This window comes from Rhinoraja longicauda, chromosome 26, assembly GCF_053455715.1.
Source record: "Rhinoraja longicauda isolate Sanriku21f chromosome 26, sRhiLon1.1, whole genome shotgun sequence".
Classification (NCBI taxonomy): Eukaryota; Metazoa; Chordata; class Chondrichthyes; order Rajiformes; family Arhynchobatidae; genus Rhinoraja; species Rhinoraja longicauda.
The window spans coordinates 1,397,904-1,425,786 of NC_135978.1; the positions used below are offsets into that span (position 1 = coordinate 1,397,904).

Genomic DNA, 27,883 nt, shown 5'->3' on the forward strand with positions numbered 1-27,883 from the left:
TGCCACTGGATCGATGTTCGACGTGGACTCAGTGGATGTGCTGTATCTCTAAAGTAAAGTAATGAGTTTGTATTTCCCCTTCTCTGGACATCTACACTTGGGATGCTACAATTCTCTCCTCTGCTGGAGAAGCCAATGTTCTTCAGTGTACAGAAACAGATTGTCAAACATTTTGCTAAGTTGGGCAAACTATTGGCAGATTCATTCGTTTAACAGCTACAAAGCAATCAATTCCAGTCTGGGGATTTGTGGAGGAACTCACTTCCACCCAGATTACACCACCGTCTGATCAGCTGTGCCAAAACTAAGTGTGTTGATTGCAGCTGGATAATTTCATTCAACCAGTTAAAAGAAAACACTCTTAACTCAGCACCAAAAACGAGATGTTTTACAACCCAGACATGTTCATATTCCATTAAGTCTACAACGTGGAATATTTTCAAATCACATAGGATATTATACACTTCCAAACCACCAGCGTTGAAATGCATATTCTTTAATGTATTAATAGAAAAGAGAAACATCAGATATAATAGAAAACTTGATTTCAACTATTTTTTAAAACGCACTTAAAACATTTTGCACATTATTAGTCAATGCACCATAAAAACCGACTGCCAGCAAGAGCAAATACTATTTAAAACCTTCCTACTTGCGCAACAGAATGAATCATCGGGTAGCGCTCTTTTAAACGAGCTTCACGTTAAATCTCTTATTGCCTTCGCATGCACTCCCTGTGGTCACATGGGTTGCCCCAGGTCCATGGGTTTCCTGCAACATCCTGAATGTGTGCTGGCTGGTATGTTCACTGACTCTCAGAATTACCCTTGATGCAGGGAACGAACTGAGTATTAACATGCAAGTGAGAGAGAATGGGTAACAGGGAAATAAACAGAGGAATGGGACTGATCCAAATACTCTGACAGCTGGCCTTAACACGATGGACCAAACGTTTTTTTTATCACAAGGGAAAATAAAACAAATTGAAATATTTCTATGACATCTATCTTTCTATTGACAATGGAAGTTTGTCAGCAATCTCACAAATAACCATCAAAAGTACAACAAGCAACTCATTACAATAACATTTAAATGCGCATAGAAAAGATTGAGTGATTATCGGCCAAACATGGGTAAATGAACACTGCCCGGTCCATCACGGGCTCCGAGTCCCCACATTGAAGGGATTTACCAGAGTCGTTGCCTCAAACAGGCAGCCAGCATCGTCAGAGACCCACACCACCCTGGCCACACTCTCATTTCACCCCTGCCATCGGGAAGAAGGAACAGAAGCCTGAAAACTAACGTCCAGGTTCAGGAACAGCTTCTTCCCCACAGCCATTAGGTTATTAAACACTGCAACCTCAAATAAGCTCTCAACTACATAGGCTATTGTTGTTATTATTGCACTATTGTTGTTTGTTTTTTGATGTGTACGTATGTGCTTTATATACATATATACACATATATATATACACACACACACAGAACTTTTTTTCTCGTATATTATATTGTTTGCAGTGTACTATGTTTCCATATTCTGTTGTATTGCTGCAGGTAAGAATTTCATTGATCTATCTCTTTGACATATGGCAATAAAACATTCTTGACTGTGTAAGAAGGAACTGCAGACGCTGGTTTAAACCGAAGATAGACACAAAAAGCTGGAGTAACTCAGTGAGACAGGCTGCATCTCTGGAGTGAAGGAATGGGTTACGTTTTGGGTCAAGATCCTTCTTCAGATTGACTTGCTGAGATGTGACATCTTGGTTAGTACGGACAAGTTGGACCAAAGGGACCGTTTCCGCACTCCATGACTTTATTCTACAACTTTCTCGGAGGTTTGAGTTGAACGATTGCACCTTTCACACTCTGTATCAATCATTTTAGCAACATCTTGAGTGGGAATATTTGCAAAGTTTACTACAATTCATTCCCTTACTCGACAGTGAATAAACAACGAGGGATTGCCGAACACAAGAGCCATCTTACAAATGTAGGTGCTGACTTCATCCACCACCTTCAAATTTTAAAAGTATCCACTTTCACAAGTATAGCAATGTGAATTTTTAACCAAAAAAAATCAACATCAGTTAAGAATGTCAAATTAAAATTAAGTATAAAATCCATCAACAACTTTCAGTTGAAATTGAAGTCGCATCACCTAATTACAAATTCATATCTTGAGGTAAACAACATCTACACAGATTTGATCAAACTGCAACATAGCTGAAATGACCAACTACCATTTAAGCCTCAACTGTAACCATTATCCAATGAACATGGCAAAATAAAACACGATCAAAACACAATGCTGGAGGATCTCAGAGGGTCACGCAGCATCTGTGGAGGCAACAGACAGATGACATTTCAGGACAGGGCCCTTCTTTAGACCGAGCAACCAGGTTCCTCCAGTACTTTGTGTTTTGCTCAAGTTTCCAGCATCTGCAGTTCTTTGTGAAACCATTTAAAACCAACTGCACTTCAAACAAAATTTCAAAAATAGCTGATAGTTTATGTTTATAAAATGCAGTTTGAATCTATAAATTGATCATAAGTGAAGATTCACTGCAGGGCAACTTAGTGTCAAAGTCAGATTTCTTGTACACATGAGTAAGGATCACAACTGACCAGTTTTCTTGTACAGACAGTTGTGACCATAGACAATCACAGGTCTCTTGTACATAAGAGCAAGGATCATGAATGATCAGAGTATTCTTGTGAGTATGACTGCTGGGGTAATCTAACAGAGTAGCACACCAATTCTAGTGTGTCACAGACTCGGGACAACAGTCACCAACTTGATGTTTCCAACACACTTTACAACCCGGTGACTTTAAAAATCACAAAACAAAGGACGGCAAATGAGGGTTTATACCAAAGATAGGCACAAAGTGCCCGACTAAATCGGCAGATCAGGCACCATCTCGGGAAAGCAAGGATGGGTGACGTTTCGGGTCCCCAACACTCACCCCTCCCATCTCACTGTCACCCCCCCCCCAATCCTCCACCACCTCATCACTGCCCCGACCCCCACCCTCACTGCCCGTACCTCATCCTCAACCCCCCAATCACCTCTTCCCACCCCCCCTCACCTCTCCAAAACCATGTCACCCTTCCTCATCCCCACCGCTTCACTCTCCTGTCCCTCACCTCCCCGTCTCTCACCCTCACACAACCACCCCGTCCCTCAAACTCACCCCGGTCTCCCACCCTCACCTCTCCCGACCACCTAGTCCCTCCCTCAACCTAGACTCCTACCCCAGCCCCTATCCTCCACCCTGCCCCATCCCCCACCCTCACGCTCCCATCTCTCACCCTCACATAACCCTCAAACTCACCCCCGTCCCGCACCCATCCTCCACCTGTACCCCATCCTCACCTTCCACCCTCACCCCATCCTCCACCCTCACCCCATCCTCCACCCTTACCCCCATCCTCCACCCTTACCCCCATCCTCCACCCTTACCCCCATCCTCCACCCTTACCCCCATCCTCCACCCTTACCCCCATCCTCCACCCTTTCCCCCATCCTCCACCCTTTCCCCCATCCTCCACCCTTTCCCCCATCCTCATCCTCCACCCTTACCCCTACCCTCAGCCCCTCCCCATCTCTCACCCATCACACAATCCTCACCCCCCATCCCTCACAACCACCCCACCCCTCAAACTCATCGTCCCCCATCCCTCCCTAACCCATCCCTCACACAACTACCCCGTCCCTTATCCTCTCCCCCTCACACCTGGTCCCTCTAACCCCACCCCGCACCAATCCCTCAAACTTACCCCTCGTCCACCCACCACCATCCTCCACCCTCACCCCTCCCTATCCCCGTCCCTCACAACTGCCCCCCCTCACTCTCTCCCCCTACCCTCACACATCCCTCAACCTCCCCCACCCCACACCCACCCCCACCCTCATCCCCCATCCTCCCTCCACCCCCTCCCTCCACCCCCTCCCTCCACCCCGCTAAGTACCTGAGGCGCTGCAGTCGGCGCACACCTCGTTAGGCCGCAGCTTTCGGGACATGGCGCGCGACTGCCTGCCTGCCTGCCTGGGCGGGCGGGCGGGCGTGCGTTTATTTATTGATGAGGCAGGGCCGGGCGGGGGGCTGGAGCTGATGCCGGGGCCGGGGGGCGCTGCCGGGCCGCGCTGGTGCTGTCGGTGTCCGTGTCGGTGCCGCCGCCGCCGCCGGGCGAGTGCGGGTCGGAGCCGAGCGCGGGTCCCTGTCCCTCCCCCTTTCCCCCATCCCCCGGAAATGACGACACCCCGCCCCCGCCCCCGCCCCCCCCCCCGCGCAACCCAACCTGCTGCCGGGATTCCCACGCGCGTCACCCTGACGGACGGCGCCGCCGCCCAATCGCCGCCGCGCATTACGTCACCGGCGCCCAACCGGCTGCCCGCGGGCAAGTTTGGTTGAGGCGGCTGGGCCCGCCCACCGCACGGACTGCCGGGAGTTGTAGTCACACCCATCCCGGGGGGGCGAGCTGCAGGATGCAAACAGCACCAACCTCAAACCAATGCCCCGCAGCAGAAACAATCGCGAGCAATCCATTTACAATCTGCAGCTCATTTCAAATACAAATTTTCCACAATTATTGCAAAGATAGCGAATGCACTACAGCTCCCAGGAGGGTTTACGGCCGTGCACGTCCAATGTTGCGGGTAACAGGGCTGATGTCTAAATACAATCCATGCATATGCATCTCCCACGGTTGGGATAATCACATTGAATGCACAAGACCAGGCACTCAACGTTAAATGTTTATTCTAGAGGATTCTGCAGACGTTGGTAATAATCTGTGCTCGGTGCATTTTTGCAAAATGTAAACTTTCCCCCGCGGTGACTTGGTCATTCCTTGCCCTTCGATTTTTCTCCCACTTCCTCTCTCTGGCAGAGTGTGATAGAAGGAATTACAGCGCTTCCTATCGTCGGGCGTTCAATTGCCGTGCAATAGAGGCACTGGAGCCTGTTGCCAGGGCTTTTTGACTGACTGGCCACTGCAAAAGGTAGTCTGCACGGTATTTGGGAAAAGAAGAATGCAATCAGAATGATTTCTACGAGAAGGGTGGCAGAAAGATATCCGTTGCATTATTTGGTTTGGTATAATAAATACAAGGACCTGGAAAAGGAACTTAGCACCAAGCAGGTGGGTGATGTATGTGTGCTGGGTGGTGCATTGCAAGCACAACTGTATAAATACAGTGATAGTCATCAAGTCGATTTGAAATTCTAGATCGGGAAATTAAACTGTGCAGGGGTTGAAGATTGCATGCCCTTTCTATGTTAAAATCGCAATGATTTCGAGTGGTGGCAATGTCTGTTTTCGTGCATCAGCTTCATGCGCCCGTGCTGGCGCCGTATAATGGACTGATTCTTTCGTTGGGTTAGGCTTTGTCTCAATGTTTGTCAGTATAAAAATGCGAAGGCGGTGGTTCCATTGTACCTTTCACCTGAAATTTCTCAGATGATTTTAAAAATGAAATATGTGGTGACAATTCTCCCTTTACGATGTTGTATGAAAAGGGGACATTCCTAGTAACCATGTATAGAATGTGACGTGTAGTATTAAATTAATTATGTAAACTACTCTGAAATATTCCCGTCTACTATGCTACACCATTAATTCTCCATAATTCCGTGATGGTTTGAAATTTTGGAAAACGCCCCCGGAGAATAAGTTGTCATTTACCGTTAGATAATGCAACAAAAATGCTGTTTTGATCAATTATCTTTCGTGGAAGTAAAACGACAATAGCTTTCCCCAAAGTGTAACTAAATTAAAAATAAGATCAAATAAAGTGAGCCTTGTTTGTGTACAACAGGATATGTACAACATGCAATATTTCTTGCAAAGACTGGAGTTTAAACTGTACAGAGGCACACAGAATCAGCGATTCTGATAATAATAATATTTAATGTTTTGGCGTCCGTTTGACTTGGGTATTTTGGTTGGAAGCGAAAATGTTGGCATTTTTTGCAATCTTTGCCGTGACGGACAGTGGTTGCAATGGACATTTGATACATTAACCACAAGGGGAAGGGGTGGGAGGCCTGTGTGTGTGTGTGGGGGGGAGGGCAGCTGCGGTTCCGGCAACCTGCACGGTTTAAAGAGCTCGATGCACACATTACAGCGCGCCTTCTGCGTTGTATTCTCCGTCTCCCACTCTCCTCCCGAGCTGAAACCTTCTCCCGCCGCCATCTATGCAAGCGTGCACCGAACCCACCTACATTCGCCTGCGATGTGCAGAGAAAAACCGTGGGCATTGTATTAAATTAAACAAATCAATAACGCTCTATTTTTACTGCCGTTTCAATGGATAATTAGCAGCGGGCGCCGGGTGCTGCATTAGGCAGCTTCTGATAGATGATACCACAACCCAACTACACATCTCCCCTTCCATACGGCTCGGGTGTAACGCCAGCTCGCTGCTAATTGTTTGGATACAAGGAACTGATTTCATTAAAACGTAATTCTGAGCAAATGAAATCCATTATAACAGATGTATGGAGTTTGAGGAACCGTTCCGTGTGCTGGATGTAAAGCACGTAGTCGCAATGGCAGTAGACTGGAGACACGCAGGGAGTTTATTTTCAAGATGTCTTGCTTATTAAACTGATCTCGGCGTTAAATGTTGAAGATAAGAGTCAAAATCAACTGTGGAGAGTGGGCGAGCCGTGGTAACATTAAACACAAGATAGACACAAAATGCTGGAGTAACTCAGTGGGACGGGCAGCATCTCTGGAGAGAAGGAATGGGTGACGTTTCGGGTCGAGACCCTTCTTCAGACACCCTGCATCAGGACTTCGACCCTGACCACGGGTGCTGTCTGTGCGGAGTTTGTACGTTCTCCCCGTGACCGCGTGGGTTTTCTCCGGGTGCTCCGGTTTCCTTCCACACTCCAAATATGTGCAGGAAAATAACTGCAGATGCTGGTACAAATTGATGGTATAACAAAATGCTGGAGTAACTCAGCGGGTCAGGCAGCAAGTTGCAGAGAAGGAATGGGTGACGTTTCGGGTCGAGACCCTTCTTCAGACTGAACCACTGCTGAGTTACTCCAGCATTTTGTGATACCAAAGATGTAACAGGTTTGTAGGTTAATTGGCTTCAGTAAATTGTAAATTGGTCTTGGTGTGTGTAGGATAGTGTTAGTGTGTTAGTGATAGTGTTAGTGTGTTAGTGATAGTGTTAGTGATAGTGTTAGTGATAGTGTTAGTGATAGTGTTAGTGATAGTGTTAGTGATAGTGTGTTAGTGTTAGTGTGCGGGGATCGCTGGTCGGGAACCTGTTTACGTGCTGAATCTCTACACTAAACTAAAGAGCCCACACGCTGGGCCCGGCCTGGCCCATGTGCCCACCATGTCCCTCCAAATGCAGTCTTTACAAACTATGTCAGGGATGACCAGGGTGGCGTTTGGCCAAGAGGCCAGAGTTTCCACGGCTGATATGTGAAATGATAAATAAATAACCACAACTATAGGCCGGAAATGCAGCAAACAGAGCAAAATAAAAACAAACGTGCAAGATCGAAGATAGACACAAAATCCTGGAGTAACTCAGCGGGACAGGCAACATCTCTGGAGAGGAGGAATGGGTGGCGTTTCATATTGAAGAAGGGTCTCGACCCGAAACATCACCCAGCCCTTGTGACCAGAGGAGTCCTCACTAAGCTCCAGAGATGCTGCCTGACCTGCTGAGTTACCCCAGCACTTTGTGTCCATCTTTGGTGTAAACCAGCATCTGCAGTTCCTTCCTACACATGGGCTATCAAGTGTTGGTCGCTGGATGTACATTTGCAGATGTACTGGAAATTTTGTCATTCCTTCTCCTCCCCTCCCACCCCAAATGATACTGGTATTAAAATCATCCTTCAGGGCAAATGTAACAAAGACATATCGTAACATTAGTTACCGTACAGCGTGACATTGTACAGAGAAACCATCATTCGTAAAGTGACTCCATCTTGGAGATGGTTTTTTGACGCTAAGACAGGCTGTAAACGTTGCATCGCTTTAAATCTGATTGAGTGACCATTAACATGGCCGTGGGACCCACAAACCAAGGTAGTGCCCGTTGTGTGAGGATTGAACTAGTGGCGACAAAGAAACACCTCAAATAAATAAGAGCTGTAAATGGATCGATTGTAATCATGTGCAGTCTTTCCGCTGACTGGCTAGCACGCAACATAAGCTTTTCACTGTACCTCGGAACACGTGACAATACTCTGAACTGAAACTGAACAGAAGAGGGTGTGACCCAAGATCACGGACTATGTGCAGGAAGGAACTCCAGACGCTGGTTGGTACCGACGATACACACAAAGTGGTGGAGTAACTCAGTGGGTCAGGCAGCATCTGTGGAGAGAAGGTGAAGCATAGAGTATGTGGTGCTTATCTTCCTGGCTGGGACCCAGGTCACACTGGTGAAACAATGTCCTTGCAACTTTGCTTACTAACAGAGGGCACATGGTCAGAGGAAAGGTCTCCTCACCAAACGTCACCCATTCCTTCTCTCCAGACATGCTGCCCGACCCGCTGAGTTACCCCAGCATTTTGTGTCTACCTTTGGTTTAAACCAGCATCTGCAGTTCCTTCCTACACATAGGGTTTGAATTTAGTTTCTTGTCACGTGTACCGAGGTACAGTGAAAAGCTTTTGTTGAGCGCTAACCAGTCAGCAGAAAGACAATTCTCTCCTGCGCTGTCTTTATATTCCTGAATAGATTACTAAAAATGTACGAAGGAACTGCAGATGCTGGTTTACACTGAAGATAGACACAAAATGCTAGAGTAACTCAGCGGGACAGGCAGCTTCTCTGGAAAGAATGAATGGATGATGTTTCGGGTCGAGTCACTTCTTCAGACCCGATCTAGATTACTACACCATTTATAATCAAGAACAATACCAAATTATTCTGTCAAATTACATAAATTTCTGAATTCCTTCAAAATGCAATAACATTGAGTCACACGGCATGGAAACAGGCCCTTCGGCCCAACTCATCCATGCCAGCCTACATGCCCATCTACACTAGTCCCATTTGCTGGTGTTTGGCGCATATCTCTCCAAACCTATGTAACTGTCTAAGTGTCTTTTAAATGTTGTTATTGCACCTGCCTCAACTACCTTCTCTGGCAGCTCGTTCCATTTACCCACCCTCCTCTGAGTGAAACAGTTGCCTTTAGGTTTCTATTAAATCTTGCCCCTCTCACCTTAAACCCATGTTTTTTGGTTCTTGATTCCCCTACCCTGGTTGACACACTCTGTGCATTCATGCCATCCATTCCCCTCATGATCTTATATACCTGTATAAGATAAGCCCTCATCCTCCTGCACTCCAAGGAATGAAGTCCTAGCCTGCCCAACCTCTCCCTGAAGCTAGGCCCTCAAGTCCTGGTACCATCCTCTTAAATCCTCTCTGCACAAAAACAAATCATCCAGCTTAACAACATATAACACTTACGATAACAGGATAACCAAAACTGAGCACGGTACTCCTAATGTGGCCTCACCAACATCTACAACTGTATCATAACATGTGTAGGAAGGGACTGCAGATGCTGGTTTAAACCGAAGATAGGCACAAAAAGCTGGAGTAACTCAGCAGGACAGGCAGCATCTCTGGAGAGAAGGAATGGGCGACGTTTAGAAATGTCACGTATTCTTTTTCCCTGGAGATGCTGCCTGACCCATTGAATGACTCCAGCTGTTTGTGCAACATAACATCGCACTTCTACACTCAATACCCTGACTGATGAAGGCCACTGTACCAAAAACCTTCTTTACCACATCTTTTAAAAAATCGTACATCTAAGTTGTTGAATGGTCCAAAGATTTATTTTGCTGCTTGTGTAGATTTTAAACAGTTAAATCCAACTGCAGGAATGTTTGCAAGGGATGTTCTTAGGAATTATTTTGTTATTTCAGATTATTTTTCTGGTTGGAGCGCGCAAAACACATTGACATTGAGTTCCAGTTCATTTCATGCATCAGCACTCCCACCATTTGAAATTTCAGCAAATTGATTCTCAGACATTAAAGAAAATTATTGGGTTTAATTTGTTTCTTTTTTAACTGCCTCATCCTTACCATGTTTCTGGAATGAGCTGCCACAGGATGTAGTTGAGCCAGGTACAATAACATCATTAGAAAGATACTTGGACAGGTACATCGATAGGAAAGGTTTAAAAGGGATACGGGCCAAATGTGGGCAAGTGGGACTAGCGTAGATGGGGCAAGTTGGTTGGGATGGGCAAGTTGGGTCAAACATCCTGTTTCCATGATGTATGACTCTATTTAGTTTAGAGATACAGCGCGGAAGAGGCCCTTCAGTCCACTGAGTCTGTGCCGACCAGCGATCCCTGTACACGAGCACTATTCCAATAAATACATTTATTTATTACAATAAAATTATTCTGCGCATCAGTTTCTCATAATCATGATGCACTTAAATAACAGTCGCAATGCATTCAATTGTAACAAAGGCAGAGTGGCGGCCCGGTGGTGCAGCGGTAGAGTTGCTGCCTCACAGCGCCAGTGACCCGGGTTCCATCCCTACTACGGGTGCTGTCTGTACGGAGTTTGTACGTTCTCCCCGTGACCTGCGTGGGTTTTCTCCAGGTGCTCTCACACTCCGTTCAGTTTTGTTTATTGTCACGTGTACTGGACCATCTTGAACTAAACGTTCTTCCCTTCATCATGTATCTGTACACTGTGGATGGTTTGATTGTAATCATGTATTGTCTTTCTGCTGACTGGTTAGCATGCAACACAACCTTTGCACTGTACCTCGGTGCACGAGACAATGAACTAAAGTAAAGTGAAGTGAAGGAGCCTTTACTTGGACAGATGCCACATTTGTGTAAAAAGGTGTAAATTGGGATTTAAATTCTTCTCGGATTTTAATGGCGAGGTAGATTTTTTATTCTGGTTTTCCCCGTTTGATGTGATTTATGGCCTTCTGGTTTTGTGTGAGATTCTAATATCTGTGGGGAACATAGCGGGTAATATTGATTGCAAAAAAAATAACCTCATCAGGTTTTATACGATGACAAAATCCAATCTCAGGCAGGGACTGGCCGATTTATTACAATCCGAAACTGAGATGGGATGATTTTTGTTGTGGTTGTGTCCATCTATTATCTTCAGGAAACAAACTCAGGAGATACAAATAATCCCATTTCATCTTCTGTGACAATGCTCAAGGATCAAGAAAACCCTTCATAACCCTTGCTTTCCCTCTCTCCCCCCCCCCCCATCCTAGTTCTCCAACTAATTTGACTGACCTCCTGATTAAATGTATTTATTCACAAAATGCTGGAGTAACTCAGCAGGTCAGGCAGCATCTCGGGAGAGAAGGAATGGGTGACGTTTCGGGTCGAGACCCTTCTTCAGACTGATATTATCTTTGTGTGCCTCGTTGTCACCTTCCCCTCCCTAACATTGATCCATTCTACATTTTCCTTGAACTTCATCCCCTTTGATCCCTCGTTGTCTCACCTTACCCTTCTGTCTCTCTGTCTCATTCTCCCCTGACTCAGTCTGAAGAAGGGTCTCGACCTTAAACATCACCCATTCCATCTATCCAGAGATGCTGCCCGTCCCACTGAGTTACTCCAGCATTTTGTGTCTATCTTTGGTGTAAACCAGCATCTGCAGTTCCTTCCTACACAAATAAATATTATTGTTATTGCCTGACACCCAGCTCTGTGGCGTGTAACAGAAATGACCAGCTCCAGTGAGAAGTGCTCAAGAATCAACAGTGTGAAATTGTCACATTTAACCGCACGGAACAATGACATTCTTACTGATATTTTGCTTGGGCAGCTCACAGCCCAGCGGTATGAATATTGATGACTCTACCTTCAAGTAGCCCCTGCACCCTCTATCTCCATCCCTCCCCCACCCTAGTCATCGTTCTAGTTTCACTGTCGGTCTGTTGAGTTTCACTGTCTGTATAACACATTAGCACCGACCCCACAGCCAACCATGGACTATTGTGGGCTCCACCTTTCCGTTATCATCGTTACTTTTTTGCTTCTCTTTAATTCATTTGTTCTCTATCTCTCTATATCACCGACTAGATATCCTGTTTCCATTGCCCCCGACTCTCTGTCTGAAGGAGGGTCTCGACCTGAAACGTCACCCATTCCTTCTCTCCAGAGACGCTGCATGAGGACTTAATCTATATTCATCAAGAGGAATTGTAACATAAATATTTCATGAACTATCTTGTAAATTGGCAAGTATTATAATTTTGAATTTTTAAAGAAGCATTTTTCTCAGTCAATAGATTGAGAACAGGTCATATCACAGTACATCATCGCCATTAAGCTCAACCCCATCATTACACTAATCTGGTAACACGACCTGTCTTGTACTTCACTTACATTCTACCTTCAGGTAAATAGGTAATGCCACTAAATAAGAATTCCTTTCAAATAAAACTATTATTGACAGAGGGCGGCACGGTGGTGCAGCGGGTAGAGCTGCTGCCTCACAGCGCAGGGTTCCATCCTGACTACGGGTGCTGTCTGTACGGAGTTTGTGCGTTCTCCCCGTGACCGCGTGGGTTTTCTCCGGGTGCTCCGGTTTCTTCCCACACTCCAAAGACGTGCGGGTTTGTAGGTAAACTGGCTTGGTATAAATGTGAAATGACCCTAGTGTGTCAGTAGCATCGGCAGCATCTCAGGAGAGAAGGAATGGGTGACGTTTCTTCAGTCTGAAGAAGGTCTCGACCCGAAACATCACCCATTCCTTCTCTCCCGAGATGCTGCCTGACCTGCTGAGTTACTCCAGCATTTTGTGAATAAATACCTTCGATTTGTACCAGCATCTGCAGTTATTTTCTTATGCTAGTGTGTGTAGGATAGTGTTAGTGTGTGGGGATCGCTGGTCGGCGCGGATTAAGTGAGCCGAAGGGCCTATTTCCACACTGTACCTCAAAACTAAACTAATGAATGTAAGCAGAAAGGTAGACACAAAATGCTGGAGTAATTCAGCGGGTCAGGCAGCATCTCAGGAGAGAAGGAATGGGTGACGTTTCTTCAGACTGAAGAAGGGTCTCGACCCGAAAAACGTCACCCATTCCTTCTCTCCAGAGATGCTGCCTGTCCCGCTGCGTTATTCCAGCATTTTGTGTCTACCTTCAATTTGAACCGGCATCTGCAGTTATTTTCCTACAACGTAAGCAGAATTTGTTTAAGCTGCTCTTTAATAAATTGCTGAAATATAAATATGAGATAGATCCAGAATAGGTAATTGTGTTTCTTTAGCAACAAGAATACATGTCGTGTCTTTTCTATGAGTAAAACAAGCTGTAACAGGTCACATTAATCAGGGGCTTCCATCATTCTTACTATCTTGTCAATTGGGATTTGTAAATAATGTAAGTCTCCTGCCATGAAATATTTCACCTTAAGTGGGAAATGTCGAACTGTTCAATGTTTCACACTTGTTTTTATTCTCTGAATATTGTAAAACTAAACAATATTCTCTAACGTTTAAAATAATCTCCAACGTCTAAATATTCAGACATATTACAATACTACAAATACACACCTCCTGAAAAAATAATGCCTGTTCACACGAAACACAAATAAATTCACAATGAAGTCCAACAGTGTCTCCAGAACTATCAAACCTATATTGTTTATCTAGTCAAACATATTGAAAAGATGCTGTCAGCCCGGTGGCGCAGCGGGTAGAACTGCTGCCTCACAGCGCCAGAGACCCGTGTTCCATCCTGACCTCGGGCCGTGCTGTCTGTATGGAGTTTGCACTTTCTCCCCGTGACCTGCATGGGTTTCCTCCGGGTGCTCTGGTTTCCTCCCACATCCCAAAGACGTGCAGGTTTGTGGGTTAAGTGGCCCTCTGTAAATTGCCCCCAGTGTTTTGGGAGTGAATGAGAAAGTGGGATAACGTAGAATCAGTGGGAATGGGTGGTTGGTGGTTGGTGGTTGGTGTGGACACTGTGGGACAATGCTCTATCTCCAAACAAAACGAAACTTTAGCAAAGAACTCTAAAATAGTTTGCTCTGGAATAAAGAATCTTGGTTTACATCTAAGTCTACTCTGAAGCAATTTAACTTTTCAATGTAAGTCCGGGGCCAAAGCTTATTTCTGCTTATTTAATCACTGAATTGAAAACATGTGGTCTTTTACACACGCAACACTATTTCTTCAATATCTATTAGTCAAGGCAAGTCAAAAGCCAAAGCTGTGGGCTGGCAGGTCTTGCTGCCTCTGCACTTTGCGCTCGACCATCTCCGTAACAGGAGACCTCCAGATTCAGGGACAGTTTCTTCCCGGCTGTTATCAGGCAACTGAACCATCCTACCACAACCAGAGAGCAGTGCTGAACTCCCATCTACCTCATTGGTGACCCTCGGACTATCTTTAATCAGACTCCCTCCCCCCCCCCACCCAGTACACTAGCACTACAGGGACAGTTTACAATCAATTTACAATTTTACCAAAGCGAATTAACCTACAAACAAGCACGTGTTTGGAATGTGGGAGGAAACCGGAGCACCCGGAGAAAACCCACGCAGGTCACGTTGAGAACGTACAAACTCTGTACAGACAGCACCTGTGGTCAGGATGGAACCTGGGTCTCTGGCGCTGTGAGGCAGCAGCTCTACCCGCTGCGCCACCACGCCTACTGCCTCTTGTGCCTGATGGTCATGGGTTTCAGGCACCTTTACCTTCTTCCCGATGGTCGCAGCGAGATGAGAGCGTGGCCAGGGTGGTGATGTTGACGTATCTTTTGAGTGACATTACATTGGGGAGATAGAGGCACAAAACTCTTTCCAATCATTTTTCTTTTAACAGAAGTTATTCTTCTCCTGGTGGTGCCTCGTGCTGGAAGAGATTGATTCACAAGGTCATAAGTGATAGGAGCAGAATTAGGCCATTCAGCCCATCAAATCTACGCCATTCAATCATGGCTGATCTATTTCTCCCTCCTAACCCCATTCTCCTGCCTTCTCCCCATAACCCCTGACACTTGTACTAATCAAGAATCTATTTATCTCTGCCTTTTATATATCCACTGACTTGGCCTCCACAGCCGTCTGTGGCAATGAATCCCACAGATTCACCACCCTCTGACTAAATTCCATGGTAACCAAAATCCATGCATTACATTTCTTATGAGAAAACCCAGACATCTTGAAGGTAACTGGTGTTACTGTTGGGAGCATTGCAGGCAAACCACTTCCATCTTAGACACAGTGCTGGAGTAACTCAGCGGGACAGGCAGCATCTGTGGAGAACATGGATAGGTGACGTTTCACACAGTGCTGGAGTAACTCAGCGGGTCAGGCAGCATCTGTGGAGAACATGGATAGGTGACATTTCGGATTGAAACCCCTACTCAGACAATGTAGGAAGGAACTGCAGATGCCGGTTTACACCAAAGATAAACACAAAGTGCAGGAGTAACTGAGCGGGTCATGGAGTCATAGAGTGATACAGTGTGGAAACAGGCCCTTCGGCCCAACTTGCCCACACCGGCCAACATGTCCCAGCTACACTAGTCCCACCTGCCCACTGGGTCAGGCAGCATCTCTGGAGCACATGGAGTAGGTAATATTTTGGGTAGAGACTAGGGTTGCCAACTTCCTCACTCCCAAATAAGGGACAAAGGGTGACATGACCGCCCTGCGCCCCACGTGACCTCACCCAGCCAGCGGCCACGTGATCCCGCTCCACCAATGGCGGCCGCCCGGACCGGGAGCACGTGGCCGCTGGCTGGGTGAGGTCACGTGGGGCGCGGGGCGGTGACGTCACCCTTTGTCCCTTATTTGGGGAGCGAGGAAGTTGGCAACCCTACTAATACGAGACAAGGGCGGTCCCGTACGGGACGAACTAATTTAGCCCAAAATACGGGATGTCCCGGCTAATACGGGACAGTTGGCAACCCCAGTCGAGACCCTTCTTCAGACAGTCTACCCCTGGTCAGTGTGCACAGGTGAAGCTGTGTCGCTGGACACTGGGCAGGAGGAGCTCAGCTGGGTTGGGGAATTCTGTAACACTAGTATCTCTTGTCTCCACTCATTAGCACCCACATAAATGCTCCTGGTTTGGCCTCGGCCGATACCACACATGGTGCTGCTCTCAGCCACAAAGCCTATGGGGGAAGACGGCGTTGAAAATAAATCACAAACACGAGAGCTCAGCAGGGAATCGGGTGAAAAAACAGGCCGAGTAAATAGCACGCTGAGACAGATGTGCTTGGCATTGAGATCTCTCGCTCGGAACTGGCCCAGCTCAGCGCTGGAAACGACAGCATTCAGATCCCACACTCTGGGCCCACTGCCCATTCCAGTCAACAAAGCCTTCTGCCCAGCAACTGGCAGCCCCTTCATAAGCTAAGCAGTGATGGGAGCAGAATGGGGCCAATCACCCCACCAAGGCTACTCCGCCATTCAATCATGGCTGATTTAGAAGGATGAGAGAGGATCTTATTGAAACGTATAAGATTATTAAGGGGTTGGACACGTTAGAGGCAGGAAACATGTTCCCAATGTTGGGGGAGTCCAGAACAAGGGGCCACAGTTTATGAATAAGGGGTAGGCCATTTAGAACGGAGATGAGGAAAAACGTTTTCAGTCAGAGAGTTGTGAATCTGTGGAATTCTCTGCCTCAGAGGGCAGTGGAGGCCAATTCTCTAAGTGCATTCAAGAGAGAGCTAGATAGAGCTCTTAAGGATAGAGTTAGGGGGTATGGGGAGAAGGCAGGAACGGGGTACTGATTGAGAATGATCAGCCATGATCACATTGAATGGCGGTGCTGGCTCGAAGGGCCGAATGGCCTCCTCCTGAACCTATTGTCTATTGTCTATCTCTCCCTCCTAACCGTCGGCCTTAAAAATATCCACTGACTTGGCCTCCACAGCCGTCTGTGCAATGAATTCCACAGATTCATCACCCTCTGACTAAAGAAATTCTTCCTCGTCTCCCTGAAGGAACGTCCTTTAATTCTGAGGCTGTGCCCTCTAGTCCTAGACTCTTCCCCACCAGTGGAGACATTCTCTCCGTATCCACTCTGTCCATGCCTTTCACTGTTCCTTGAGCACCGCCCAACAATAAACTCTGCAAAGACAGTCGCAATGTGCTGGAGTAACTCTGCGGGTCAGACAGCAAATGCAGCCCAGACCATCACACAAACCAACCTCCCTTCCACTGACACCATCTACACCTCATGCTGCATCATCACAGACCAGTCTCACCCCATCTACACCTCACGCTGCCTCGCCAAGGCCAGCCACATCAGCCTCACGGACCAGTCTCACCTCATCCACACCTCACGCTGCCTCGGCAAGGCCAGCAGCATCATCAAGGACCAGTCTCACCCCGGTCACTCCCTCTTCTCCCCTCTCCCATCAGGCAAGAGGTACAGAAGTGTGAAAACGCACACCTCCAGATTCAGGGACAGTTTCCTCCTGACTATTATCAGGCAACTGAACCATCCTTCCACAACCAGAGAGCAGTGCTGAACTACTATCTACCTCATTGGTGACCCTCGGACTATCCTTGATCGGGCTTTGCTGGCTTTACCTTGCACTAAATGTTATTCCCTTATCATTTGTCTGTACACTGTGGACAGCCTGATTGTAATCATGTATTGTCTTTCCGCTGACTGGTTAGCACGCAGCAAAAGCTTTTCACTGTACCTCGGTACACGTGACCATGAACTAGACTCAATCTCTGGAGAACATGGATAGGTGAGGTTTTGGGTCGGGACCCTTCTTCAGACTGAAAGTCGGGGTGAAGAGCTGGAGAAGAGAAAAGAGTAGGACCAGGACCAGGACCAAGAGTAGGACCAGGACAACCAGGGCCGGCTGGACATGACCTGCGGTAGGCTGGAGCCTGGTGAGTAGGACCAGGACAACCAGGGCTGGCCACACATGACCTGCGGCAGGCAGGAGCCTGGTGGGCCATTGCTAACCTCAGCAACTATGATCTTCTGCGGACTGTGTCTCTGGTACCAGTACAGACTTGGGTTTTGCACAGTTATGGTTACCGGTTATTAATTTATTGTATTATTGCTATATTGAAGCCATCGAGCAACATTGTAGAATATATGGAGATTTGTTATTGTGTGTCTGAATGGATGACATTACAGAGAGTGGTGGACATTGCCATGGGTTATGAGCAGTAGAGTTGCTGTCTCACAGCACCAGAGACCCGGGTTCCATCCCGACTACGGGTGCTGCTTGTAAACTAAACTAAACTGAATTATGCGGGGAGAAAGAATGAAAGATATTTACAATTAAGCAATGTATTTTGTCCTAAAAATGTTCAGTTCATTAGGAGCAGAATTAGGCCATTCGGCCCATCAAGTCTACACTGCCATTCAATCATGGCTGATTTATCTCTCCCTCTCAACCCCATTCTCCTGCCTTCTCCCCATAACCCCTGACACCTGTACTAATCAAAAATCTGTCAATCTCCGCCTTAAAAATATCCATTGACTTGGCCTCCACAGCCTCCTGTGGCAAAGACTTCCACAGTTTCACCACCCTCTACCAAAGAAATTCCTCCTCATCTCCTTTCTGAAAATAGGTCATGTTATTCTGAGGTTATGACCTCTCGTCCTATGTTAGTTTGATTTAGTTTAGGAATACAGTGTGGAAACAGGCCCTTCGGCCCACCGAGTCCGTGCCGACCAGCGATCGGCCCCTACACACCAGGAACAATTTACAATTTTTATCGCAGCCAATTGACCTCCAAACCTGCAAACCCTTGTAGGTTATTGTTTCTTGTAGGACGAAGCCGGAGCACCCGGAGAAAACCCACGCAGGTCACGGGGAGAACGTAGAAACTCCATACAGACAGCACCCGTAGTCGTGATGGAACCCGGGTCTCTGGTGCTGTGAGGCAGCAGCTCTACCCGCTGCACCACCGTGACACCCCAGGTGTGTAATTTTGATAGCCAATAAAGCAAGGTTTTGGCTGTGAGTGAACCGTGTGTTCTGTTGCTGCTGTTGTGCTGGGAGACTGCCGTGGTGATAATGCCATGGTGAAGGTTGATGAGTGTTTGCAGCCACACTGGAGATAATGCAACGTTTATCAGTCGTACCCTGGGACATGTACAAAATCAGCCTGATGACTCGTAATTGCGATATTACAGACACCTTGTCACTGTATAAAGATTGTTTAATAACAGTTTAAACTGAAGGCATTGTGTTGGGACTTGTCACCAACAGACTTCATTCTCAGACATTAAACTCCATGGCCATCATTTTAATACCGTGGTTGCAAGTGTTTTACTGCATGAATCTAAACAAAAATATAGAACAATATGATATCGCAGTTTCAGTTTAGTTTAGTGTCACGTGTACCGAGGTACAGTGAAAAGCTTTTGCTGCATGCTCACCAGTTAGCTGACCACAATACATGATTACAATCGAGCCGTCCACAGTGTACAGATACAGGTTAAGGGAATAACGTGAATATCATTTAGTGCAAGTTAAAGTCCAGCAAAGTCCGATCAAGGATAGTCCGAGGGTCTCCAATGAGGTAAATAGTAGTTCATGACCGCTCTCTGGTTGTGGTAGGATGGTTCAGTTGCCTGATAACAGCTGCGAAGAAACTGTCCCTGAATCTGGAGGTGTGCGTTTTCACACTTCTGTACCTCTTGCCCGATGGGAGAGGGGAGAAGAGGGAGTGGCCAGGGTGTGACATTATGCTGCTGGCCTTGCCGAGGCAGCGTGAGGTGTAAATGGAGTCAATAGGAGGGAGATAGACACTAAAAGCTGGAGTAACTCAGCAGGACAGGCAGCATCTCCAGAGAGAAGGGATGGGTGACGTTTTAGGTCGAGACCCTTCTTCAGATGGGTTAGGGTTAAGGGAAACGAGAGATATGGACAATAAAACTCACCTGAAACTCTCCAGAGATGTTGTTTGTCCCGCTGTTACTCCAGGTGTTTGTGTCTATCTTCAGTTTAAACCAGCACCTGCAGTTCCTTCCCACACATTTAATTTAGTTTAGTTTAGAGATACAGCGTGGAAACAGACCTCAGCCCACCGAGTCCGCGCCGACCAGCGATCCCCGCACACCGACACTATTCTACACACCAGGAGCAATTTACAATGATACCAAAGCCAATTAACCTACAAACCTGCACATCTTTGGAGTGTGGGAGGAAACTGAAGCACCCGGAGAAAACCCACGTGGTCCCAGGGAGAACGTACATACTCCGTACAGACAGCACCCGTAGTCAGGATCGAACCCGGGGCTCCGGCGCTGTGAGGCAGCAGCTCTATCTAAGTGATTTGAAACTACGATGAAAATAAAACCATATGTGCTAATTAATTACGAGTATTCAATCTTCATGATAGAAGGAGCGATGCTTCAAGTTGTCCAGGAATTTATCGTTCAAATATGGACCAAATGATCTTTCCTTTAGTGGTGAGGTCACACCTGGAGTTCTGCGCTCAGTTTGGTCACCGTTCTATGGAAGAGATACCATTAATCTGGAAAGGGTGCAGAGAAGATTTACGACAATGTTGCCAGGACTCGAGGTTCTGAGCTATAGGGTGAGGTTGGACAGTCTGGGACTCTATTCCTTGGAGCGCTGGAGGATGAAGGGTGATCTTATAGAGGTGTACAAGATCATGAGGGGAATAGATCGAGTAGATGCACAGTCTATTTCTCCAGAGTAGGGGAATCAAGAACCTGAGGACATCGGTTTAAGGTGAGGGGGAAAAGATTTGATAGAAAGCCTGAGGGGCAACTGTTCCCCACAGGGGGTTGTGGGTATATGGAACGAGCTGCCAGAGGATGTAATAGAGGCAAGTACAAAAGCAGATATTGGACAGGTACATTAATAGGAATCGTTAACAGGGATATGGGCCAAACTCTGGCAGATGGACTAGCTTAGATGGGGCATCTTGGTCGGCAAGGGGGAGTTGGGCCGAAGGGCCTATTTCCATAGCTCCACTCCTTAAATCACAGGGTCAAAACGGGTATCAGGGGTTACGGGAAGAAGGCAGGAGAATGGGGTTAGGAGGGAGAGATAGATCAGCCATGAATGAATGTCGGAGTAGACTTGATGGGCCGAATGGCCTAATTCTGCTCATAGAACCTATGAACTTACGAAATTCTATTTGCAGCGATGCTATTAAAATATGATTTGCGCTGGTTGTGAATGTAATGAGAGAGGTTTTCACCCTCTGCTGAATGGATCTGGGAGGATGACAAACAAGGAGAATGAATCTGCTGGTCTTTAAAAGCTGCGATCCTCCTGGTATCATTGTCCGTTGTCCACACACACAGAGAGCCATTGATAAGTTGAAGAGACATTGATTTAGTGCAGTGTTCTCTTTGTGTACAAAGCTGTGTTTGGGAACCGCGGTGACAGTGCTGTCTGTGAGTGGAACACACCGAGCTTCACATTACGGTGGGGCAGCGGGTAGAGCTGCTGCCTCACAGCGCCAGAGACCCGGGTTCCATCCCGACCACGGGCGCTGTCTGTACGGAGTTTGCACGTTCTCCCCGTGACTTGCGTGGGTTTTTTCCGGGTGCTCTGGTTTCTTCCCACATTCCAAAGACGTGCAGGTTTGCAGGTTAATTGGCTTGGTGTAAATGTAAATTGTCCCTAGTGTGTGTAGGATAGTGTTAGTGTGCGGGGATCGCTGGGCGGTGCGGACTCAGTGGGCCGAGGGGCCTGTATCCCTAAACTAAACTGAATTAAACCAAACTAAAGATAGACACAAAATGCTGGAGTAACTCAGCAGGACAGGCAGCATCTCTGGAGAGAAGGAACAGGTGACATTTCGGATCAAGACCCTTTTTCAGTCTGAGGTATAAACTAGCAGCTGCAGTTCCTTTTTCTTACGTTTTCTCCGGAGATGAGGCCTGATGCAATGAGCTACTCCGGCACTTTGTGCCATTTTTTGTAAACCAGCATCTGCAGTTCCTTGTCCACACACATGATGCACTTTAGTTCAAATCAATGCTAAGGTTCCAGCGGCCAACATGATGCCGGGGCTTGGGACAAGATGGAACAGTAATTGACCAAGTGTAGGCACAGTTGTCACTGTGGGACGGTGCCATCATTTGTTGATGCATCGTAGCGTTAGATCCCAAGGGCCAAACATATTCCCACCGGCCCCATCCATAACACTTGTTCTGATGAATAACATTATGTAAACACAAGGAGTTACAGAGTGATACAGCATGGAAACTGGCCCTCTGGCCCCACCTGCCCACACCGACCAACATGCCCCATCTACACTAGTCCCACCTGCCCACACCGACCAACATGCCCCATCTACACTAGTCCCACCTGCCCACACCGACCAACATGCCCCATCTACACTAGTCCCACCTGCCCACACCGACCAACATGCCCCATCTACACTAGTCCCACCTGCCCACACCGACCAACATGCCCCATCTACACTAGTCCCACCTGCCCACACCGACCAACATGCCCCATCTACACTAGTCCCACCTGCCCACACCGACCAACATGTCCCATCTACACTAGTCCCACCTGCCCACACCGACCAACATGCCCCATCTACACTAGTCCCACCTGCCCACACCGACCAACATGCCCCATCTACACTAGTCCCACCTGCCCACACCGACCAACATGCCCCATCTACACTAGTCCCACCTGCCCACACCGACCAACATGCCCCATCTACACTCGCCCCACCTGCCCACACCCACCAACATGCCCCATCTACACTAGTCCCACCTGCCCAACGACCAACATGCCCCATCTACACTAGTCCCACCTGCCCACACCGACCAACATGCCCCATCTACACTCGCCCCACCTGCCCACACCGACCAACATGCCCCATCTACACTAGTCCCACCTGCCCACACCGACCAACATGCCCCATCTACACTAGCCCCACCTGCCCACACCGACCAACATGCCCCATCTACACTCGCCCCACCTGCCCACACCGACCAACATGCCCCATCTACACTAGTCCCACCTGCCCACACTGACCAACATGCCCCATCTACACTCGCCCCAACTGCCCACACCGAACAACATGCCCCATCTACACTCGCCCCACCTGCCCACACCGACCAACATGCCCCATCTACACTAGTCCCACCTGCCCACACTGACCAACATGCCCCATCTACACTCGCCCCAACTGCCCACACCGACCAACATGCCCCATCTACACTAGTCCCACCTGCCCAACGACCAACATGCCCCATCTACACTCGCCCCACCTGCCCACACCGACCAACATGTCCCATCTACACTCGCCCCACCTGCCCACACCGACCAACATGCCCCATCTACACTAGTCCCACCTGTCTGTATTTGGCCCATCTAGATACTAAAACTCTCGTTTGTTTGTTTGTTTGTTCCTGAACTACAGCCAAAACGGTACACGATAGCGCGACAATTCTAGGCCCCACCTTACTCACCGTCGTCCCTTTGGTGCTAATGGAAGAAGTTTCATTGAAATCGGTGTTATATTTTTTAAGTTATTCACATTTTAAAGTTTATATCTATCTCCTATGGAGGGATGGTGGGGGGGAGGGAGGTTGGGGGGATCGAGTGGGGGGAGGGGAAGGAGGGGAGGGGAAGGAGGGGAGGGGAGGGGGTGGAGGGGGGAGGGAGGGGTGAGGAAGGAGGGGAGGGGAGAGGAGAGGGTGCTGCACCAATGCAGGAGAGGTTTGGGCCCAACGGGTCCACTTGGTCTAGTATCCCTCTAAACCTGACCTATCCATGGAATCAGATTCAGAGTGATACAGTGTGTAACCAGGACCTGTGGCCCAACCTGCCTGTGCCTGGGAGTGAGGAGGATGACAGCCCTACTAATACGGGACAAGGGCGGTCCCGTACGGGACAGTTGGCACCCCTGGCGATCGTCCGTGGGGATGAATCTCTATAAACAAGGCTGTGGCCACAGAGAGCCTGGAATCTGCGGGTTTGGAATTCACAAAACGAAAGCCCAGGTGGTTATTGTTCAGGTGTTTATTTACACCATCAGGCAACCACGTGAAAGGCAACATGGTCATGATTGAGTCATGCTTTCCATTGGTTCCTTGCTGGCTATCTGGAGATCTACCAGGTGCTGCTTCCAGTCTGAAGAACGGTCCCCACCTGAAATGTCACCCATCCATGTTCTCCACAGATGCTGCCTGACCCTCTGAGTTACTCCAGCACTCTGTGAAACGTCACCTATCCATGTTCTCCAGAGATGCTGCCTGACCCTCTGAGTTACTCCGGCACTCTGTGAAACGTCACCTATCCATGTTCTCCAGAGATGCTGCCTGACCCGCTGAGTTACTCCAGCACTCTGTGAAACGTCACCTATCCATGTTCTCCAGAGATGCTGCCTGAACCGCTGAGTTACTCCAGCACTCTGTGTCTATCGTAGAAGAAAGTGATAATTGCTTTTGGACAGAATGTGAGTAGATATTTGTTCAGAGAGTGGCCTGGGTAATAATGGTCATTACCGATGCAGGGGATGAGTAATCACAGTGACTGAACGATGGAAGATGTGTTTGCATATCTCATCATAGATCGGAGCTCGAAATTACAGTAACCATTTATGTCAGTGGCCACTCCCGTGAGCGATTATACTCTCACTGCCGGCAAAGCATCTGCTAGCTCCATTAACCAAGCAGCAAATACCCACCCACCATGGCCAGCTGCATCATCACAGACCAGTCTCACCCCATCTACACCTCACGCTGCCTCGCCAAGGCCAGCCACATCAGCCTCACGGACCAGTCTCACCTCATCCACACCTCACGCTGCCTCGACAAGGCCAGCAGCATAATCAAGGACCAGTCTCACCCCGGTCACTCCCTCTTCTCCCCTCTCCCATCAGGCAAGAGGTACAGAAGTGTGAAAACGCACACCTCCAGATTCAGGGACAGTTACTTCCCGGCTGTTATCAGGCAACTGAACCATCCTACCACAACCAGAGAGCAGTGTGAACTACTATCTACCCCACTGGCTCGATTGTAATCATGTATAGTCTTTCCGGGTGGTAGACCCAAAATGCTGGAGTAACTCAGTGGGACAGGCAGCATCTCTGGAGAGAAGGAATGGGTGACGTTTCGGATCGCGAAGGGTCTCTTCTCAACCCGAAACGTCACCCATTCCTTCTCTCCAGAGATGTTGTCTGTCCCACTGAGTTACTCCAGCATTTTGTGTCTATCTTCGATTTCAACCAGCACCTGCAGTACTTTCCTGCACATAGTCGTCCCGCTGGCTGGTTAACACGCAACAAAAGCTTCTCACTGTAGTTTGGTACAGGTAACAATACACTAAACTGCACAACAGTGGCGGTGGTTGTCAGGGTGGTGAGGGACGAGGCAGGGCTGCAGGTCTGTGTGCTGTTGTAGACCGCAGATCATCTCAACACATGATATTGTGCAGTGTTGGAGCTGTGGGCAGCTGGATCCTCACGTGTACACACAATGGTGCGATGGTGCCTTGTTCACAGGGGGTGGTCTTGGAGGGGAGGATGCTGCTCAAACTGCAGACCATCCTGGACCATACAGAGATGGGGGCAGCTTGGAGTGCAGGGGGCATTGCTAAGGACCTTCTACAACACGGTGGTTGCATCGGCCATCTTCTATGGAGTGGTCTGCTGGAGCAGCAGCATCTCAGCAGCAGAGGGGAAGAGACTCGACAAGCTGGTCAGGAAGGCCAGCTCTGTCCTGGGTTGCCCCCTCGACTCAGTGCAGGTGGTGGGAGAGAGGAGGATGATGGCAAAGATAACATTGCTGCTGGACATCGTCTCCCATCCCATGCAGGACACTGTCACTACACTGAGTAGCTCCTTCAGTGACAGACTCCTTCACCCCAAGTGCGTGAAGGAGAGATATAGGAGGCCCTTCCTTCCCGCTGCAGTGAGACTGCACAACCAGCACTGCTCCCAGCAGACCAGTCAACAATAACAGCTAAGAACACACAAGATGTAGCACAAAACGTCACAGGAGATCCTTCTTCCCTGTGGCTATCAAACTGTACAACCCCTCCCCCTTCTGTCGTGGGGTAGACTGACTCCCCTCCCCCCCACCCATCTCCCCCCCACCCATCTCCCCCCCACCCACCTCCCCCCCACCCATCTCCCCCCCACCCATCTCCCCCCCACCCATCTCCCCCCCACCCATCTCCCCCCCACCCATCTCCCCCCCACCCATCTCCCCCCCACCCATCTCCCCAACCCTTGCACACCCCCAATCCTTTCCACTCCTCACTTTAATTTCACGCTTCATGTAGTCTGTGTTTATGATGTTGGCAGATCAATTTCCCTCCTGGGATAAATACCGTTCTGTCATATTGTATTGTAACATTATTTGTCACGTCTGTAACTACACAGTGAAATTCACAGTGAAATCCTATCCATGTACCCGGCCAAATGTTTCTTAAACCTTCCGATCTAACGTGATCTTTGGTCTGTGATCTTTGAACATTTTTCTTTTTAATTGGCCAAATAAATTAGTCAATGGGCAGGGCTGCCAGTGGAGGTAGATGAGGCAGGCAGAATAACGATGGTGGCAGCGAGATCAGAGTGTGGCCAGGGTGGTGTGGGTCAGTGAGTGTGTGGCCAGGGTGGTGTGGGTCAGTGAGTGTGTGGGTGGGAGTGTAGGTCAGTGAGAGTGTGGCCAGGGTGGTGTGGGTCAGTGAGAGTGTGGCCAGGGTGGTGTGGGTCAGTGAGAGTGTGACCAGGGTGGTGTGGGTCAGTGAGAGTGTGGCCAGGGTGGTGTGGGTCAGTGAGAGTGTGGCCAGGGTGGTGTGGGTCAGTGAGAGTGTGGCCAGGGTGGTGTGGGTCAGGGTGGTGTGGGTCAGTGAGAGTGTGGGTGGGAGTGTGGGTCAGTGAGAGTGTGGCCAGGGTGGTGTGGGTCAGTGAGTGTGGCCAGGGTGGTGTGGGTCAGTGAGAGTGTGGCCAGGGTGGTGTGGGTCAGTGAGAGTGTGGCCAGGGTGGTGTGGGTCAGTGAGAGTGTGGCCAGGGTGGTGTGGGTCAGTGAGAGTGTGGGTGGGAGTGTGGGTCAGTGAGAGTGTGGCCAGGGTGGTGTGGGTCAGTGAGTGTGGCCAGGGTGGTGTGGGTCAGTGAGAGTGTGGCCAGGGTGGTGTGGGTCAGTGAGAGTGTGGCCAGGGTGGTGTGGGTCAGTGAGAGTGTGGCCAGGGTGGTGTTGGTCAGTGAGTGTGGCCAGGGTGGTGTGGGTCAGTGAGAGTGTGGCCAGGGTGGTGTGGGTCAGTGAGAGTGTGGCCAGGGTGGTGTGGGTCAGTGAGAGTGTGGCCAGGGGGGTGTGGGTCAGTGAGAGTGTGGCCAGGGTGGTGTGGGTCAGTGAGAGTGTGGCCAGGGTGGGGGTGTGGGTCAGTGAGAGTGTGGCCAGGGGGGTGTGGGTCTCTGATGATGCTGGCTGCCTTGTTGAGGCAGTGCCTCCTGTAGATCTCTTTGATGGTGCATTCTTACCTGCAGCAGCACAACACGATATGGAAACACAATACACAATATCATAAACCAGAAAACAAGTTTACTGTGTGTATATATGTGTATATATATATATATATATATATATGTGTGTGTGTGTATATGTGTGTGTGTATTATATATGTATATACACTGATCAGCCAAAGCATTGACCACTGACAGGCGAAGTGAGTATATGTGTGTGTGTGTTTAGATGATGTGTATATATATGTATATATATGTGTGTACATATGTGTGTCTGCATGTATTTATATATATGCACACGCACACACATGTACACGTGTGTGTATATTGGGGCTTTATCCTTGTCACTCCATCAGTCTGAAGGGTCCCGACCCAAAACGCCGCCTGTCCATTCCCTCCACAGACGCTGCCTGTCCCGCTGAGTTCCTCCAGCACTCTGTGTTTTGCTCAAGGTTGCCGCA

General features: G+C 48.5%; 2 protein-coding genes across 12 annotated transcripts in view; one reads left to right on the forward strand and one right to left on the reverse strand.

Moving 5' to 3' along the window:
- The window catches only part of git1 (G protein-coupled receptor kinase interacting ArfGAP 1), a 145,893-nt gene extending 141,650 nt beyond the window's left edge, over positions 1-4,243 (reverse strand). For all 7 annotated transcript variants that reach the window (XM_078422453.1, XM_078422452.1, XM_078422451.1 and 4 more), the window contains exon 1: positions 3,979-4,243. In XM_078422453.1, coding sequence (XP_078278579.1) covers positions 3,979-4,030 — 52 coding nt within the window. In that variant the 5' untranslated portion in view covers positions 4,031-4,243. The remainder of the gene's footprint in view (positions 1-3,978) is intronic.
- Positions 4,244-4,896: 653 nt separating this feature from the next.
- Positions 4,897-27,883, forward strand: part of ankrd13b (ankyrin repeat domain 13B) — a 112,267-nt gene continuing 89,280 nt past the window's right edge. For 2 of the 5 annotated variants that reach the window (XM_078422614.1, XM_078422616.1), the window contains exon 1: positions 4,897-5,151. In XM_078422614.1, coding sequence (XP_078278740.1) covers positions 5,053-5,151 — 99 coding nt within the window. In that variant the 5' untranslated portion in view covers positions 4,897-5,052. The remainder of the gene's footprint in view (positions 5,152-27,883) is intronic. The other 3 variants (XM_078422615.1, XM_078422617.1, XM_078422618.1) reach the window with 2 other exon arrangements.